Source organism: Scyliorhinus torazame, chromosome 14 (assembly GCF_047496885.1).
Source record: "Scyliorhinus torazame isolate Kashiwa2021f chromosome 14, sScyTor2.1, whole genome shotgun sequence".
NCBI lineage: Eukaryota > Metazoa > Chordata > Chondrichthyes > Carcharhiniformes > Scyliorhinidae > Scyliorhinus > Scyliorhinus torazame.
Genome location: NC_092720.1, coordinates 56,083,781 through 56,104,090, shown reverse-complemented (window position 1 = coordinate 56,104,090; position 20,310 = coordinate 56,083,781). Strand labels below are relative to the sequence as shown.

Below are 20,310 nucleotides of genomic sequence, written 5' to 3'. Positions count from 1 at the left end.
CGGCCAGAGAATGCCCAGGTTCCAGGCCACGCATGTGCACAGCTGATGATCTGCACCAGTCGCGCCATACAACATGGCGGACCGGCGTCAAACCAGCACCGGCCCCGATTTCGGCGAGGAAATCCATTCTTCACCCAATTGCCGATCACTATTTTGGCATCGGGCTATGGCGAATCCCGCCCATGATCCGGATCACAAGGAAGTTACTGTAATCCTGCTATCATGGTAGCAGAAATGGAGCTTTGGGAGTCAACCTCTATAAAAAGTTAGGCAAATTAACCACTTAATGGAGTTGCTGACAACAGTGCATTTAGGTATTTGAGGCAGTGGCAAATGCTTTGTTAAACACAACAGCCTATGATGTCAGGATTCAAATGTGCCACATCAAAAGGAAATCTAACAATTATTTATGAGCCCAAGATATCTTCATTCAGGAATAATGTCCTCAAAAAGCTGGAAATATTTGGTATTTCTCGCCAACTGCCCCAGCCTTGGGTGTTATTCCAGAGACGTTGCGGTATGGATTTCCCTCCACAAATTAAAGGGTACACTTTATCCTTCGCTAGTTTATCACAAGGAAGAATAAAATTAACCAAAATCAACCTCAGTTTCTCAGAAATATCTCAAAGGCTAATTTCATAGCAAGATGTCCATCCGCTTTCTAGTCCGAAATGGTTTCAGTAATAGATTCAACCAAAGTAAAAAAAAAAAAGTTCAAAATATGTAAGGATTTCAGGGTTAATAATGAATATTAGTTTCGTATCTCACCTGTTTGATTGCTGTTACTATAATTACAAAAAACAATGGCAGTCCACTGGTGTAAGGGCTGGTAGGAGTATCTATCATCAGCTGGAAAAGATGAAAGTAACCAATATGAACTCTACTTAAAATTTCATAACTACTATGGATGCAACAATGTACACATTTGGTATCTTTGCAGAATTTATCACAGAATCCCTATAGTGCAGAATATATTTCAGCCCATCAACCCTCTGAAAGAACACCCTACCTATGCCCACTCCCACACCCTATTCCTGCAACCGGGAACCCCAACTAACCTTTGGACTCCAGGGGGCATTTTATCATGCCAATCTGCACATCTTTGGACTATGGGAAGAAATTGGAGCACTAGGAGGAAACCCACGCAGACATGGGGAGAACATGCAAACTTCACACAGACGGTCACCCAAGATTGTAATTGAGACTGGGTCTCTGCGGCTGTGAGGTAACAGTGTTAACCACTGTGACGCCCATTATCAATGGTTTGTGAATTTTGCGCTCAGCACTTAGGACAAAGAAACAATCTGTAGAAAGAACAGCAACATCAATATATTCCAACAGCCTAAAATGTCCTCTTATCATAATATTGTTTGTAAGCTGAAACCAAAAGCTGACTAATGTGTTATTTGACTTCATTTATATGCAAAAAAGGAATGTGCTTTTCAGGTGGAGAGCTACATCACCTACAGAGAAACCAAATAGTCACAAAGCTATTTGGAGTAATGTGATGGTTATAACACATGACCTTAGGGTCCCAAGTCTGAATCGAGAATCATAATTGAATGGGGAGGTGGGGGGGGGCATGTTCAACCAGTGATAACAATAATTTTCATTAGTTACTAAGCACACTTACTTGTACAAGAAATATTACAAGAAAGTAGAAGTTGGCTATTCTTCGGAATTGTTCAAATAAATTCTTTGGGATAAAATTCCATATTGTGTACTGTAAAGGAAAGTATTTATACATTCATTATAAAAAAAGTGCATTACAAGTGGTTTCAAATGCAAAATTCATTGGTTGAACCAAATTAGGAGGCCTGTTGAGTCTTGCTTATGAGATCATTATAAATAGAAACAGGAGTAGGCCGCTCGGCCCCTCGAGCCTGCTCCGTCATTCAATAAGATCATGGCTGATCAGACATTCTTCACATCCACTTTCCTGCCTTTTCTTGTAACCCTGGATTCCCTTACTGATCCAGAATCTTATCTATCGCAGCCTTAAATACAAGACACATTTATTTTGGTTTAAATTATAATCTATCATTACATGTCACTCAAAAAGCAACTAAAATTCTAAATGTTTTAACTGTGAGACCTAGGCCTGGAAACAAAGAAATAGAAAATAGAGTAAGCAATTCAACAAAATCATGGCTAATCTTCGACCTCAACTCTACTTTTCCGCACTATTCCCATATTCCTTAATTCCCTTTGTTCCAAAAGAAAATATATCAACCTGTCTTCTCAACAACTGACAACAACAAGAGAATTTTAAAGATTCACATCACAATGAAGAAATTTCTCATCTCATTTCTAAATGGCTGAACCATAGTCCCGAGGCTGGGTTTAGTGAAAGGGAGGAACTGAAGTAAATCAGTATTAGTAGAGAAATGGTGTTGGGGAAATTGATGGATTGAAGGCCGATAAATCTGCAGGGCCTGATAATCTACATCCCAGAGTACTTAAGGAAGTGGTCAGAAAAATAGTGAATGCATTGGTGGTCATTCTCCAGAATTCTAGAGAGTCTAGCTCCTACAGATTGATAGGTAGTTGATGTACCCCCATTATTTAATAAGGGAGGGAGGCAAAAAGAAAATTATAAACGAGTCAGCCTGACGTCAGTAGTGGGGAAAATTCTAGAATCTATTATCAAAGATTTTATAGCACAGCACTTGAAAACAGTGGTATAATCAGGCAGAATCAGCATGGATTCACAAAAGGAAAATCATGCCTGACAAATCTACTGGAATTCAACGAGGATGTAACTAGTAGAGTTGATGAAGGGGACCCAGTGGAATTGCTTTATTTGGACTTTCGACAAAGTCCCACATAATGTGCATGGGATTGGGCGTAGTGTATTGAGATGGATAGAAAACTGGTTGGCAGGCAGGAAACAAAGAGTAGGAATAAACGGTCTTTTCCCGAATGGGTAATTATTGGGAGATGGCAGGGATCGGTGCTAAGATCCCAGCTATTACCAATATATATTAATGATTTAGATGAGGGAACTAAACATTAGATCTCCAAATTTGCAGGTGACACAAAGCTGGGTGGAAGGGTGAGCTGTGAGGAGAATGTAGGAATGCTTCAGTATGATTTGGACAGGCTGAGTGGATGGGCAAATGCATGGCAGATGCAGTATAATATGAATAAATGCGAAGTTATCCACATTGATAGCAAAAACAGGATGGCAGATTATCTGAATGATTATAAATTAAGAGGGGAATGTGCAGTGAGACCTGGGTGTCCTCGTCTACTGACGGTAAACATGCAGGTGCAGCATGCAGCAAGGAAAGCTAATGGTATGTTGGCCTTCATGACTAGAGGATTCAAGAACAAGGGCAGGGATGTCTTGCTGCAATTATACAGGGCCTTGGTGAGGCCACACCCGGAATATTGTGTGCAGTTTTGTTTTCCTTATCGGAGGAAGGATTTTCTTGTTATAAAGGGAGTGCAGAGAAGGTTTAGCAGCCTGATTTCTGGGATGGCTGGACTGACTTTTGAGGAGAGATTGAGTCGGTTAGGATTATACTCACTGGAGTTTAGAAGAACGAGGTGGGAATCGCATAATATCTAGAAAATTCTAACTGGACTAGACAGGGTATATGCAAGAAGGGTTCCTGATGGTGGGGGTGTCCACACATAGGGGGTCATAGTCAAAGGATACCGGGGAAACCTTTTAGGACTTTCTTTCACCCAGAGAGTGAAAGTATGTGCCACAATCAGTTGAGGCCAAAACAGTGTATGTTTTCAAGAGGAATTACAAATAGCTCTTGGGGCTAACGGGATCAAAAGATATGGGAGAGAAAGCAGGACTAGGTTAATGAGTTGGATGACCAGCCATGATCATATCGAATGGTGGAGCAGACTCCATGGACCAAATGACCTGCTCCTATTTTTCTATGTTTCTAGGATCCCCTGGCCCAGAGGCTGTGACCTCTGTCCCAGAGGCTGTGACCCCCAAATTCTAGATTCCCAACCAGAGAAAATATTTTCTCAGCATCTACTCGATCAAACCTCTTCCAATTTTATGTGATTCTATAAGATAATTTCTCATTCTTCCAAATCTTTGTCAAGTGAACCTTTGTTGCACCTCCCCTTAGGACAAGTATATTCCTCCTTAGAAAATAAAATAAAAACTATTCACACTACTCACATGTGGCCTCAAAAATGCCCTGTATAATGGTGATAAGACTTCAGTACACTTGTGTCAATCCTTTTGCAACAAGGTTAACATACCCTTACTGATTGTTGGCTGTACCTGCATTTTAACTTTGTGATTCATGTACAAGGACACCCAGTCCATATCAATGTATTCCATCTGCCATACTCTTGTCAAACCTGTCTTTATCTTTACATAATCTCTTAGTGTCCTCCTCTCTGCCTATTTTCCCATCGAAACTTGTATCATCTGCAAACTTAGATAAGTTATGCTTATGTCCAAGTCATTAAATAAAGACCATAAATAGCTAAATGGCCAAGCACTGATCTTGAAATAATTAAAAGCCTGCCACTGAAAGGGTCCTGTTTATGCCTATTCTCGGTTTTCATAATCAATGAAAATGTTGAATTCCACCAGTCCTAATTTCATTGCACAATCTCAAGTGGCATCCTATCGAAAGCCTCTTGAAAATCCCAATACCTCCATATACACTGCCCCTGCATGCATTCTACTGATTATATCCTCAAAATATTTGATTGGTTCCTTTAAAATGAGCAAAGTATTAACTACAAAGACATGAGGGAGGAGTTAGCCAGAGTTGACTGGGAAAGGACACTAGCAGGGAAGCCATGATGTGGAGACTAGCAGGGAAGACAGTGGAACAGCAATGGCAGGAGTTTTGGGGGATTATTTGAGAGGCACAGCAGAAACTCAGCCCAAGGAGGAGGAAACATGCTAAGGGTAGGACAAGGCATCCATGGTTGACGAAGGAAATCAAGGACAGCATAAAAGAAAAAGAAAAAGCATACAAAGTGGCAAGAATTAGTGGGAAGCCAGAGGATTGGGAATCCTTTAAAAGCGAGCAGAGGACAACTAAAAAAGCAATAAGGGGAGAGAAAATGAACTATGAGTGCAAGCTAGCTAGTAATATAAAAGATAGGAAGAGTTTCTTTCAAAGAGAGAGGCAAAAATAGACATTGGACCACTGGAAAACGTGGCTGGAGAAGTAATAACAGGAAACAAAGAAATGGCAGACAAACTGAATAGTTACTTTGCATCAGTCTTCATGGTGGAAGACACCAGTGGGATGCCAGTGTTCCAGGAGAATCAGGGGGCAGAGGTGAGTGCAGTGGCCATCATTAAGGAGAAGGTTCTGGGGAAACTGAAAGGTCGGAAGGTGGATAAATCACCTGGACCTGATGGACTACACCCCAAGGTCCTAAAAGAGATAGCTGAGGAGATTATGGAGGCATTGGTGGTGATCTTTCAGGATTCACTGGAGGCAGGAAGGGTCCCAGAGGACTGGAAAGTGGCTAATGTAACAAAACTATTTAAGAAGGGAGAGAGGCAGAAGACGGGAAATTATAGGCTAGTTAGCCTGACTTTGGTCATTGGTAAGATTTTGGAGTCTGTTATTAAAGAAGAGATTGCGGAGAACTTGGAAGTGCATGGTAAAATAGGACTGAGTCAACACGGCTTTGTCAAAGAGAGGTCATATCTGACAAATCTGTTAAGAGTTCTTTGAGGAAGTAACAAGGAAGTTAGACAAAGGAGCAACAGTGGACATGATTTATTTAGATTTCCAGAAGGCCTATGACAAGGTGCTGCCTAGGTGATTGTTAAATAGATTAAGAGACCATGGTGATAAGGGTAAGATCCTGGCATGGATGGAGGATTGGCTGACTGGCAGAAGGCAGAGTGTGGGGATAAAGTGGTCTTTTTCAGGATAGCAGCCGGTGACTAGTGGTGTGCCTCAGGGGTCTGTGCTGGGACCACAACTTTTCACAATATACATTAATCTTTTTATTTATTAATTTTTAAAAGTGTATCCAATTCATTTTTTCCAATTAAGGGACAATTTAGCGTAGCTAATCCACCTAGTCTGCACATCTTTGGGTTGTGGGGGTGAAACGCACGCAAACACAGGGAGAACGTGCAAACTCCACACGGACAGTGACCCAGAGCCGGGATTGAACCTGGGACCTCAGCGCCGTGAGGCAGCAGGGCTAACCCACTGTGCTGCCCTCCACAATATACATTAATGATCTGGAAGAAGGAAGAAGGCACTGTTGCTAAGTTTGCAGATGATACAAAGATCTGTAGAGGGGCAGGTAGTATTGAGGAAGCAAGGGGGCTGCAGAGGGTTTGGACATGATGGCAATGAAGTGGCAAATGAAGTGGATATGATAGGACATGATGGCAATGAAGTGGCAAATGAAATACAATGTGGAAAAGTGTGAGATTATGCACTTTGGAAGGATGAATATAGGCATAGATCATTTTCTAAATGGGAAATGCTCAGGAAATCAGAAGGACAAAGGGACTTGGGAGTCCTTGTTCACGATTCTCTTCAGGTTAACGTGCAGGTTCAGTCGGCATATAAGGCGGCAAATGCAATGTTAGCATTAATGTCAAGAGGGCTAGAATACAAGACCAGGGATGTACTTCTGAGGCTGTACAAGGCTCTGGTCAGACCCCATGTGGAGTATTGTGAACAATTTTGGGCCCCGTATCTAAAGAAGGATGTGCTGGCCTTGGAGAGGGTCCAGAAGAGGTGGACAAGAATGATGCCTGGAACGAACAGCTTGTCGTATGAGGAACGGTTGAGGACTCTGGGTCTGTACTCGTTGGGAGTTTAGAAGGATGAGGGGGGATATTATTGAAACTTACAGGATACTGCTAGGCCTGGGTAGAGTGGACGTGAAGAGGATGTTTCCACTTGGAGGAAAAACTGGAACCAGAGGACACCATCTCAGACCAAAGGGATGATCCTTTAAAACAGAGATGAGGTGGAATTTCTTCAGCCAGAGGGTGGTGAATCTGTGGAACTCTATGCCACAGAAGGCTCTGGAGGCCAAAGCACTGAGTGTCTTTAAGACAGAGATAGATAGGTTTTTGATTATTAAGGGGGTCAGGGGTTATGGGGAGAAGGCAGGAGAATGGGGATGAGAAAAATATCAGCCATGATTGAATGGCGGAGCAGACTCGATGGGCCGAGTGGCCTAATTCTGCTCCTATGTCTTATGGTCTTAAAGTGGCTACCTGGTTATGGTAAATGGTTAAAAAGTCATCCTCAAAAAGCTCTAACAGATTTATCATTATTTTTGCATAAAACCACGCTGGTGGTGAACCAGATCATGATCGATTAAGTGCCTTGTTACTCGATCCTTAATAATAGATTCTATCACTTTGCCTACAACGGATGTTCAGCTAACTGGCCTTTAATTCCCAGTTTCCTCTCTCCCTTTTTTAAATAACAGGGTTGCGACCATCTGAATCCGAGGGAACTGGTCTAGAATCTATGGAATCCTGGAAGATCAAACCATGTACATCCACAATCTGCCCAGCTACCTATTTTAAAATCCGAGGATGTAAGACATCAGGTCCATAGGCTTTGTTGCCACCTCAGCCCACTAATTTCTCCAATACTCTTACTCGACCTGCATTGGTCAACCTTTGCTTCCCCATTACTTCTGAACTTTTTTTGAAGTAGATGCATTAAGAGTGGGATTCCGCACCCCCACCACCTCCCGTGCTATGTTTTGCAGCGGTGGAGATGCCCCCGGCGGGATCAAAAGAAGAAATTGGGAACCTATCCACCAACTGGGTAACAAAAAAGGCAACAACCTTATTATTAATGCCAGTATGGGCATAAAATGCCTCTTTAGAAGAAACTACATGCAATTTTGTGTTATCGTGGATTCTGCCCTATTTAATCTTATAATGGGAGATAATCATCTCTGGTAAAATTTTCCAAGAGAAAACACAAAATCCGCATCACCATTGATGTCCGAAATCAATCAACAAAAGATTTAAACTATCAAAAATTACAATCTATTTTAAAAACGTATTTATCATTTGGTTTTATAGTAGCTTTCATGTAGCATATTTCCTTTGGCCAGGTGACCATATACCTAATTTTAAAAGAAACCAATCAACTTATTCAGCAACAATGACAAAAATAGTACTTATGCACTTTAGGAGATGAGGACGAAGAAAAGAAACCAGGCGAATAGGGAAAGCAGAAGAGAAACCTACTGCTCACCACTTTAACCCTGTAAATGCTGTACTTGTGTCATGGGTCAGAGATTAACTGAAGTAGCCCTGCATATATCCTCACTTTCTGTATGTTTAATCATTTTTACAACATAATTACCGTAACCTTGTTCCTCCCTACCGCTGTGATCTCCTCCAATCCTGGTCCAGCAGCGTCTTGATTTTCAAATCTCCATCGTTGTTTTCCAATCTGTTCATGGCCTCGTTCCTACCGCATCCCACACCCGCCATTTCGGCAAGCTCCTGTACTCCTACAACCTTCCGAGGTCTCTGTGCTACTATAAATCTGGTCTATCGCACAATCTGAATGTTTATTGCTCCAGGACTGGTGGCTGTACCTTCAGCTGCCTAGGTTCCAAAGCTCTTGGCTTGACTTTCTAAACCACCCCACCTTTCTCCCAGATACTCTTTAAACTTTGCATTTAACTTTTGGCACCTGCCCAGTGTTTTACTGTTTGATAATTAGTCCTGTGAATTGCCTTGGGATGTTTTACGATGTTAAAGGGCACTGTATAAACGTAAATTGCTTAATTACCACAGCAAAGCTGCAACAGAATACATCTGTCTCTCTTGTGGGGACCATGAATTGGATTCAATTTGAATTGTTTTTTGAAGCAGGCAAGGAGCTGGATTAGGGGTTCGCCCCTGTCCACACTGAGCTCTGGCTTTGTAACACTGAATAAGTAATAACAGCAAAAGTCTGACTGCTGCTGTAATCTTCTCCAAGTTAATCACAAGGTAAATTTCAAGGGTTACTATCACAATGCAGATAGGTATTTGAAAAAGCAGACATTATGAAACAAATCAGCTGCATTAAATCCCTCCATACCTTAGATGATATCATCCTATTGTCTGGAAACTTCTGTTGAATATAATCACTATGAGGGGGAAAATGATTGGCAACATAAATTGTCCTCGTGGGACTCTGATGAGGTGGGTCAAATCCCTGTAAAAGAAAAGAAATTTGTTGCTAGATGGATTTTATCTGTCAATAAGAACTAGAAATTTCACCATGTTTTACTGAATATATAGTATTCGCAACCAAATCTTCCTGACCTAGGGCACTTTAAAATTGTAGGAAAAATAGCAAACCATACCTGATAAAAGGTTAGAATCTTAGAATAAAAGCAAGTGGAAACAGCTGACCACATCTAAAGTGTGTAATATTGCAGCTGAAACAACAAAACAGATTCAATAAGATATCCTGAGTAGGATGGAAGAATAGAGCAGGTGGCTCCAAGATCCTGTTGATAGGGCACATTTTGAAGTTGGGGAGATCTAGAGCAAGGGTAGAGGTATTTAAGTTGCAGCACAAGTGTGAGGTTGAGATGGTTCAAGTGCAAAAAGGAGAATGCTTGGTAGAGCAAAATTGGAAGAGCCAACGAAGGTCAACAAGTGTATATACAACTGGATGGATGAGTGGGACAGTACATAGGTAAGCAGATAGCAGATTTTGAGTTGTGGTAGGATTGAGCTCAGGTGGTCAGTGAAAAGTGTGGTGGTTAGGTCAACTTAATTATTACATTTCAGAAGCAGCATAAAAGGTTAAGTAGTAAGACAGAACTTTACCAATACAAAATAACTAGTGATCACAGTGTCAAAGCCTAAAATTGCTATCACTGTTTAATAGTCTTTCGAATGGAGAAGAAATGAAACACAAAGTGAGAAGTTCCACAGTAATGCTCTGAAGATCAACAGAAGTGTGCTTTAATGCTCAAGATTCAAATGGGATCTTGAGATGTAGTCTTTTATACATTTATGTTTCCTATATAAATGCAGCATTATAAAACAAATCATGACTATTAGCAACAATGTAAATACAGGGAGAAGAAAGATCATGCATGATGGTATATTTTAGAACTCAGGAGAGACAAAGTATAGAGGCACAGTCACTGCTGGTACAGAGATAGAGGGGAAATGTGGCAGATATGTTACAGAATCTGGCAAGTTTTGCCCCCAATTATATGGCCTGCAAGAAAGGTGAACCCTCTGAGCTACAGGAGTTTTGGGCAGATTTCAGCTACATAAACTTGAAGAAAATAATTTATGCACAATAAACGAAGCTTAGCTTAATTGAGGCAGTACAGAATTTTAAAATTCTAACTGATGGCCAGGTCATAAATTACACTTTATAATAGTCAAACAAACACAAAATTAGTATATGGAGAGTTGAATGCTTTTAATAACTCAATGCAAATATTTACGGCAGACTGAAATCTACTTAATCATGATTGCATTTGTGCCTGTGCCAGCAACATGGGCAGATTAAATGGCAGATAGAATGCATGAAACAAAAGAGAGAGTTGATGCATTTTGACAGAATCGATGCAGAGAGGCAATATAGACTTAATGGACTTAACAATATCAAAAGCATGCAGGAACAGAGAACCTGGGGCTGCATATGCGAGTGGTGTGGGATCTTGGGCTTTAAAAACAGAGGCTTTGAATTCAAAAAGCACGGAAGTTAAGCTGAACCTTTATAAATCTCTGGTTAGGCCATAACTAGAGTATCAGATCCTGTTCTGCTCACCACGCATTAGGAAGGATGTGAAGGCTCTTGTGAGGCTGCAGGGGAACGGTTGCAGGGACAGGGGAGAAAGTGTAGGTTTTTCTCCTTGCAGCAAACAAGGTGAAGGGGAGATTTGATAAAGGTGTATAGGGTTATGATAGGATTAGATAAGATCGACAAACTGTTCTCATTAGAAAATGGTACAAGGACTATTTATTCTGAAAAAGTTCACAAAAAGCAGGGAACTACAGGCCAGTTAGCTTAACATGTCAGGGAAAATGTTAGTAGCTATTACGAAAGGCATTATAGTAGGGTACTACAAGTTAACCAGGCTGAATCAACATGGCTTTGCAAAAAGGAAATCATGCTTACCCAATTTACCGCAGTTCTTTAAAGTAACATGTGCTGTGGACAAAGGGGAACCGGTGGATGAACACTATTTAGGTTTCCAGAAGGCATTTAATAAGGTGCCATAAAGGTTATTGCGGAAAATAAAAGCTCATGGCATAGAAGGTAATATATTGGCATGGATTGAAGACTGGTAAGTTAACAGGAAACAAAGAGCAGGCATAAGTCAAGTCACTTTCTGGTTGGCAGGATGCAAATGGGTAGTGCACCACAGGGATCAGTGCTGGGGCCTTAATCTTTTACAATTTACATAAATGACTCAGATGAAGGGACCAAAGGTATGTTGCTAAATTTGTCAATGACACAAAGATAGGTGGGAAAGTAGGTTGTGAAAAGGACATATGAAAACTACAAAGAATATAGGTAGCTTTAGTGAGTGGCCAAAGATCTGGAGTATGAGGAAAAATGTGAATTTGTCCATTTTGGCAGGAAGAATAAAAAAAGTTCATCATCTAGATGGTGAGAGATTGCAGTGCTCAGAGGAGCAGAGGGATCTGGGTGTCCTAGTTCATGAATTGGAAAAGGTTAGTATGCAGGTTAAGCAAGTAATTAGGAAAGCTATTGAATGTTATTGTTTATTGTGAGGGGAATTGAATATAAAAGTAGTCTCCTTATTACAAAATGCACTGGAAACACTGCACGGAAAATTTACTCAACTAATACTATGAAGGGGCAAGCTATCTTATGAGGAACAGTTGGACAGGCTAGGCTTGCATCTACTGGAGATTAGAAGAGTAAGAGGCAACTTATTGAAATATACAAGTGTGGCATATTAGCACAGTGGTTAGCACTATTGCTCCACAGCGCCAGGGTACCAGGTTCGATTCTGGCTTGGGTCACTTGTCGATGCGGACTCTGCATGTTATCTCCGTGTCTACGTGGGTTTCCTCCGAGTGCTCCTGTTTCCTCCCACAAGTCCCGAAAGACGTGCTGGTCAGGCGAATTGGACATTCTGAACTCTCCCTCTGTGTACCTGAACAGACGCGGAATGTGGCGACTCGGGGCTTTTCACAGTAGCTTCATTGTAGTGTTAATTTAAGCCTACAAGGGGCAGCATGGTGGCGCAGTGGTAGCACTGCAGTCTCACGGTGCTGACGTCCCAGGTTCGATCCCGGCTCTGGGTCACTGTCCGTGTGGAGTTTGCACATTCTCCCCGTGTTTGCGTGAGTTTCGCCCCCACAACCCAAAGATGTGCAAGGTAGGGGCTGGTTTAGCACACTGGGCTAAATCGCTGGCTTTTAAAGCAGACCAAGCAGGCCAGCAGCACGTTTCAATTCCCGTACCAGCCTCCCCGAACAGGCGCTGGAATGTGGCGACTAGGGGCTTTTCACAGTAACTTCATTGAAGCCTACTTGTGACAATAAGCGATTTTCATTTCATTTTCAATTGAACACGCTGAATTGCCCCTTAATTGGAAAAATTAATTGGGCACTCTAAATTTATAAAGAAAAAAAACATTTTAAGCCTACATGTGACAATAAAGATTATTATTATAAGATCCTGAGCGGTATTAACAGGATGGATGTCGAAATTATATTTTCTCTTGCAGGAGAATGAGGAACAAACTGTCACTGTTTAAAATTAAGGGGTCAACTCAAGTGGATGAGAATTTTTTCTCTCAGAAAACTGCCACAAAAGGTTGTGGAAGCAGAGTCTTTCAATATTTTTAAGGTAGAGGTGAATAGACTCTTGATAAGCAAGGGGGTGAAAGATTATTGGGGGTAGGCTGGAATGTGGAGTTGGGATTACAATCAAATCAGCCATGATCATATTGAATGGCAAAGCAGGCTCAAGGGGCCAAATAGTCTACTCTCGCTCCTGGTCTGTATGACATGGGGGCACAAATTTAAGGTTTTAGTAATAAATACAAGGGGAATGTGAAATACTTTTCTTACCTAGTGAGTGATAATGGCCTATAAAGAGTGGAAGTAGAGATGATCAGTGGTTTCAAGGAAATTGGATAGGAAATAAATAAACGTGTAGGGCTTTGGGGATAAAGTGGGGGGATGAAACGGAATGGATTGTTCCATTTAGAACTAGCATAGACTCAATGGGCCGATTGGCCTCTTGTGCTGTAAATGATCATGCTTCTCATTGCTTCTTGCTTTACTACTATAACTTGCACGTATTTGGCACATTTAAATAGAGAAAAACAGCCCAAATACAAACTACAACCACAACCCATGAAGCCATGACCTTTAAGTAGCACAAGAATGATTGCCTTAATAGGACGTTGCATCCTTTCGAATCAGAATATTTCAAAGTACATACTTTAGCTCTAGTATTTTGCACATTTATACAATATCTAATAAGCAGACTACTCAATCTTGATCTAATTTACCTTTAATTATGGAATTGCTAACATTTCTTCTCCAATATGAATGCCAGATTCCACAAGCATGCAGATAACTTACTTAAGCACCATCTCTCTCAATCTTTTCACTGCCCTTTCGCAGGTTGCTTGTTTGATATCCGGTTCTGAATAACCACAATTTCCACTAACTAGACATCAAGTCCAAAACCATAGTTTTCAATACCTGCTTCAAACTTGACATCTATTTAACTGTGAGCCAAGCTTCCAATCTCATTCTCTCCAGAATCACAAAGGCCACTCCTTCCATTCTATCACCCACCAGCAGTCCTGCTTCAGTCTGCTGTCGGAATATACCACGATTTTGGTACCTTCAAACTCAACTATTCTGTTGTTGACACAGCTGGCTATTCGTCTTCATCCGTCCACAAATGTGAACTCATGCAAATGTCTGCTGCCCAATTCTTAAGCCACACCAAGTCCCACTTAGCCATCAACCTTGTGCATGCTGACCTACATCAACCCCCTTTTTACCAATGCATTGATTTTTTTAAATCCTCATGGTCAAATCACCCCATGACTCTGCCTTTTAGATCTGTAACTTTCACCAACCCTACAACTCTCAAGAACTCTAACCACTTCAACTCACTCCCTTCACCCCACAATTAACAGCTGGGACTTCAGCCACTCTAGGTCTTCAGCACAAATTCTTTCCCTAAACCACTCTACTCATTTCACCCTTCTTACAATCTGCTTCCTTAACCAAGCTTTTCATCATACACCCCAACTTCTTCTTTGGTTCAGTATCCAGTCTGATTATGCTCTTGTGGAGTATCTCTAGATGTTTCCTTAATTAAATATGTTACACAACAGCAAGTTGTTCAATTTTCTTACAAATATTTCTAAATGATTTGTGGTGAAAGATTAAAATTAAGAGCATGCACTAGCATGGATAAAATAACCACACTTCCTGGTGCCAGCACAGTCCAGTGGCAGCATTCGGACCTCTGCATCAGGTTGTCATGAATTCAAGTCCCACTTCAATCATTTGAGCACATAATCTAAGATGGTGCTTCAGTGCTGTACTGAAGTAGTGTTACATTACCCAAGATGCTAATTTTCAGAAGACATATTAAACTAAGGTTATCAGCTTGTTGAAGAGACATAATAGATCCCATGCTACTACTTAAAGATCAGGGTCCTAGACAACATTTATTTCAAGTACCAGCATAAATATCACAGATTAGTCACTTATCTCATTAGTCAGAAAGATACATGGGCCAAAAGGGTTAAACATGAGAGGATTGATTTGTATTCCCCAGAGTATGGAAGATTTAGTGGTGATTGAATGAAGGTGCTTTTAGGTGATTAAAGATTTTAAGAGGGCTGAGAATAGCTATTGCATCTGTTGTGCAAGTCCCGAACAAGGAAGCATAACCTTAAAATTCACATTCAGGGGTGCTATCAGGAAGCACAAAAAGGGGAGTGGAAATGCAGAATGCTCCCTAAAAGTACTGTTGAGATGGGCCAACTGACAATTGCAAAACTTAGATGGAAACGATTTTTGTCATTTTACGATATTAAAAGATACAAGATCAAGTTAGGCAAATAAATGGAGTGGAGATATAGATCAGCTATGATCTAAATGAATGGTCTCAAGAGTCTTTTCCTGTTTTTTTTGGGGGGGGGCTTCATTGCACCTTCTGGAGATCTTGCCCGGTGTAGTATTTGCTGCTTTTACTTACTGACGAGTCTTCAAAAAACATGCATTAGCTGGGAAGTTTCTTGGGCGACTTCCTGCAGGAGATGCAACATCTAGTTACTTGGAAAGTTACAACACACCAGCGAAGTCATTTTGATTCCCACACCTAATGAATCACTTATAGGGTCACGTGCACCGTGTTCATTCCATGTCTGCTGGGCGCGGCTTTGATATATTCAAGTGCTGAGCCTGCGACACTGAAGTGACAGCAGCAGTGTCCGAGTGTGAACTGGTGAGGATGGTGTGTACAAGACAATGGTACCGAGGGGACTTACTGAAACTAATCAAGAGCCCCCGTGAAACGTGTCTTTTCCCCAATCCCTTAAAAGAAAAAATAACCCCAGTGACGGACCGATCAACAGGTGTTATCGGCAGCTAACTTAGGAGAGTGGAAAACCAAGTCGAGTCGCGACGGTGGTGATAGGGCTCAAACAATTCCCACATCAGATCGGGATTTATTTCCTATTCCAAGTTAATAATTTTTTTTTTTTTAAAACCACACCGGTTGTTGCTGAAACTGCCGACACCGGGGGCTCAGAAGCCATTCCAGTGCCACCCACCACACCGCCTTGACAAAACAGCTGCTCTACCAACTTCCCGGCCACGCCCACACAGACATTCACAGCCCCCCATCCTCCTCCATAGACATTCCCCCCTCACCCTCCATACACCCCCACTCTCCATACACCCCCCTATCCTCCACCTTTCCTACACCCCCTCCCCCACGCCCTCCATACACCCCCCTCCATCCCCATCCATACACCGCCCCCCCTCCATACACCCCCAACTCCATCCCCATCCATACACCACCGCCCCCTCCATACACCACCACCCCCGTACCTCATCCCCATCCACACACCCCCCCATCCACACCCCATCCCCCATCCCCCCCACACACCTCCTCCCCCATCCCCATACACACCTCCTCCGCCCCCCCCATACACACCTCCTCCGCCCCCCCATACACACCTCTTCCCCCCCATACACACCTCCTCCCCCCCCATACACACCTCCTCCCCGCTCCCCATACACACCTCCCCCCTCCCCATACACACCTCCTCCCCTCATCCCCATACACACCTCCTCCCCCCCCACATCCCCATACACACCTCCTCCCCCCCCCACATCCCCATACACACCTCCTCCCCCCCCCACATCCCCATACACACCTCCTCCCCCCCCCACATCCCCATACACACCTCCTCCCCCCCACATCCCCATACACACCTCCTCCCCCCCACATCCCCATACACACCTCCTCCCCCCCACATCCCCATACACACCTCCTCCCCCCCCACATCCCCATACACACCTCCTCCCCCCCCACATCCCCATACACACCTCCTCCCCCCCCCACATCCCCATACACACTTCCTCCCCCCCACATCCCCATACACACCTCCCCCCCCCACATCCCCATACACACCTTCCCCTCCCCCCAATCGCCATACACACCTTCCCCTCCCCCCACATCCCCATACACACCTCCCCCTCCCCCCCCCAATCCCCATACACACCTCCCCCTCCCCCCCCCAATCCCCATACAACCCCCCCCCAATCCCCATACAACCCCCCCCCAATCCCCATACACCCCCCCCCCCCCAACAACGACCACACATATACCCCCACCCACCCCACACAGAGCGAGCAGCTTAACCCGCGAACCTGCAGCCGCCCTCCCCGCAGCTTCACTAAACACCGGCGGCATTTCACCTACCAACTGCTGCCGTATCCAGCGGATCATGGTGGTTCCCGTAGGCCGCCAGCGGCGGTGGGAGAGAGACATAGCGACACCGTCCGTCTTCCCGGTACTCGCTGCTGAATTACTTTCCAGGCCGCTCGGCGAGGAGGGTTCGGCTTCAATCCTGAACCGGCTTCTCCCACATCATCAGCTTCGCTTCCCTTCCCTCCCCGCCCCCTTCCTTCCTTCCTTCCTTCTCTCTCTCTCTCTCTCTCTCTCTCTCACACAAACACGCGCGCGTGCGCCCAGTCCCCGGAAATTACGTCATCGTGAATAGATCTCACTTCCGCCGCGTGAGGGGGAGGAGGCGAAATCTTTGTCATGGAAACGAGCACATTCCGACACTTGCATTTATATAGCGCCCTCGCCCTAGTTGGGAAACAAGTGCCAAGGAGCAGTCCTCATCCAGGATGTGACGCTGAGCCATATGGAGAGATATTAGGTCAGATGTGACCACAGGGTTAAGAGAGGTCTTCGGCGTAGCTTTCCCGACACAATCACTCCTGTGTGCAACATGGAGTTGGGTAACAAGGAGTTGTTTGTTCTGGTTTTTCGTTTATATGAAAACACACAATGGTGACAAGAGGGTGTAGATTTGTGTGGATTTTCTCCGGGTGCTCCGGTTTCCTCCCACAGTCCAAAGAGTGCAGGTTAGATGGATTGGCCGTGGTAAATTGCCCCTTAGTGTTCAAAAGCTAGGTGGGGCTATGGGGTTACAGGGATAGGGCAGGGGATTGGGCCTAGGTGGGGTGCTCTTTCGGAGGTCTATGCAGATGTGAAGGGATGAGTGGCTTCTATGATTGCACTCCCTCCTTCATGAAAAAGATACAAGATGTTTGATTTCCAAACAATCTTAATACCTTTCTTTGTTCCTTCATTCAAAAGTCAGACTTAACCACAGGTTTGCTAATCTTAAGATTCCTTCAGAACTTGGTGAAAAGATCCCGCTCCATCTTGAACTGAGACTGAGGAGAAAGACGTTTCAGATATTACAGATTACAGATGGTCAACACGGTTTTGTGAAGGGTAGGTCGTGCCTCACAAACCTTATTGAGTTCTTTGAGAAGGTGACCAAACAGGTGGATGAGGGTAAAGCAGTTGGTGTGTATATGGATTTCAGTAAAGCGTTTGATAAGGTTCCCCACGGTAGGCTACTGCAGAAAGTACAGAGGCATGGGATTCAAGGTGATTTAGCAGTTTGGATCAGAAATTGGCTAGCTGGAAGAAGACAAAGGGTTTTGGTTGATGGGAAATGTTCAGACTGGAGTCCAGTTACTAGTGGTGTACCACAAGGATCTGTTTTGGGGCCACTGCTGTTTGTCATTTTTATAAATGACCTGGAGGAGGGTGTAGAAGGATGGGTAAGTAAATTTGCAGATGACACTAAAGTCGGTGGAGTTGTGGACAGTGCAGAAGGATGTTACAAGTTACAGAGGGACATAGATAAGCTGCAGCGCTGGGCTGAGAGGTGGCAAATGGAGTTTAATGCAGAAAAGTGTGAGGTGATTCATTTTGGAAGGAATAACAGGAAGACCGAGTACTGGACTAATGGTAAGATTCTTGGCAGTGTGGATGAGCAGAGAGATCTCGGTGCCCATATACATAGATCCCTGAAAGTTGCCACCCAGGTTGAGAGGGTTGTTAAGTAGGCGTCCAGTGTGTTAGCTTTTATTGGTAGAGGGATTGAGTTTTGGAGCCATGAGGTCATGTTGCAGCTGTACAAAACTCTGGTGCGGCCGCATTTGGAGTATTGCGTGCAATTCTGGTCGCCGCATTATCGGAAGGATGTGGAAGCATTGGAAAGGGTGCAGAGGAGATTTACCATAATGTTGCTTGGTATGGAGGGAAGATCTTATGATAAAGGCTGAGGGACTTGAGGCTGTTTTCGTTAGAGAGAAGAAGGTTAAGAGGTGACTTAATTGAGGCATACAAGATGGTCAGAGGATTGGATAGGGTGGACAGTGAGAGCCTTTTTCCTCAGATGGTGATGTTTAGCACGAGGGGATGTAGCTTTAAATTGAGGGGAGATAGATATAGGACAGATGCCAGAGGTAGGTTCTTTTCTCAGAGAGTAGTAAGGGCGTGGAATGCCCTGCCTGCAACAGTAGTGGACTCGCCAACATTAAGGGCATTCAAATGGTCATTGGATAGACATATGGACGATAAGGGAATAGTGTAGATGGGCTTTAGAGTGGTTTCACAGGTCGGCGCAACATCGAGGGCCGAAGGGCCTGTACTGCGCTGTAATGTTCCATGTTCTCTGTTTCCTCCAGTAAGGCTTGATTTTGACCTTGACATGCAATTGAATTTTTCACTTTATCAAACTTATCTGTCTGACTCTGACTTGGATTCAAACTAGTTTTCGGACGGACTTGTTTTGGAATAAGTATTGGTACTGTCAGGAATGTAGGAAGTTAAAGAGACTAACAGTGAATTTGAGATGAAAAGAAAATAACAGAAAAGTAACTAGATTAGCTCTAGATATTGAGGTGTGAATGGCCATATCAGAAACATTATTTACCAGAGATCAGTGGGGCTATACAAATGGTAACTTCTAAAGGCAAGGAATTTGAGAGAGGTGGACAACAGAATCCACAGAGGGGAATATCAAAGAGACTGATCAGTATAACTGCTACTACCCTCATTGGGGAAACAGGCTAGTTCCCCATCCAACAGCCAGGCAAGCCAGTTCCATCTGTGATCCGATACATGGAGGACTGTTCCAGCCAACATTTAGAGCCACAATGGATTGCAGATATTCTCCTCTAAAAGGCTAAAAGACACAATTTTGTGCCTTCGCTGAACCAGGAAGAGGATGTTTTCCCAGACTTGGTTATTTAAGCGGTATTGAATTATCGAATCCCTACCGTGCTAAAGGCCTTTTTCAAGCGGGAAAATACAGTTTTGTGTGGGCAGGTAAAACCCCGCCAGTGAAGAAGGTGATGGCCAGAGGGAGGGTGATGCAACCATCAATTCACACGAGACGGAGAGTTGAAGTGAACAGTGCTTTTAATCAGCTAGAACTGTGCCTGCCTGCGACTGCTCTGTACTGAGTGCCGCCTACAGGCTGCAGATCTATATACCTCCCCCGAGGGGGCGGAGCCCACAAGGGCACCAACATAATACAATGTAATGTAATGTAATACAATGGTGAATGGTAGCAGTAATACATTCACCACATTTACCCCCTGTTAAAAATTGAAGTCCAGCGGGGGTGAAGTGGGCTCACAGGTTGAGTCTGTCCGGCGCCTTGATTGTTCACTGCGATCGCCTGAGCTCTGGTTTCGCTGCGGGCACGGGTGTTGAACTCGTCGCTGCGGGCACAGGTGTTGACTCCGGGAGCGTGTCTTCTGGAGCTTCATCC

The 20,310-nt window shown here is 43.6% G+C and overlaps 1 protein-coding gene across 2 annotated transcripts in view; it reads right to left on the bottom strand.

The window, feature by feature from the left end:
• atp11b (ATPase phospholipid transporting 11B) overlaps positions 1–17,143 on the bottom strand; it is a 237,188-nt gene extending 220,045 nt beyond the window's left edge. For both annotated transcript variants that reach the window (XM_072474212.1, XM_072474211.1), the window contains exons 1-4: positions 16,923–17,143; positions 9,045–9,161; positions 1,634–1,723; positions 769–849 (exon numbers count right to left, since the gene is read on the bottom strand). In XM_072474212.1, the coding sequence (XP_072330313.1) occupies positions 769–849; positions 1,634–1,723; positions 9,045–9,161; positions 16,923–16,991 (357 nt within the window). In that variant the 5' untranslated portion in view covers positions 16,992–17,143. The remainder of the gene's footprint in view (positions 1–768; positions 850–1,633; positions 1,724–9,044; positions 9,162–16,922) is intronic.
• Between the last annotated feature and the right edge of the window lie 3,167 nt (positions 17,144–20,310).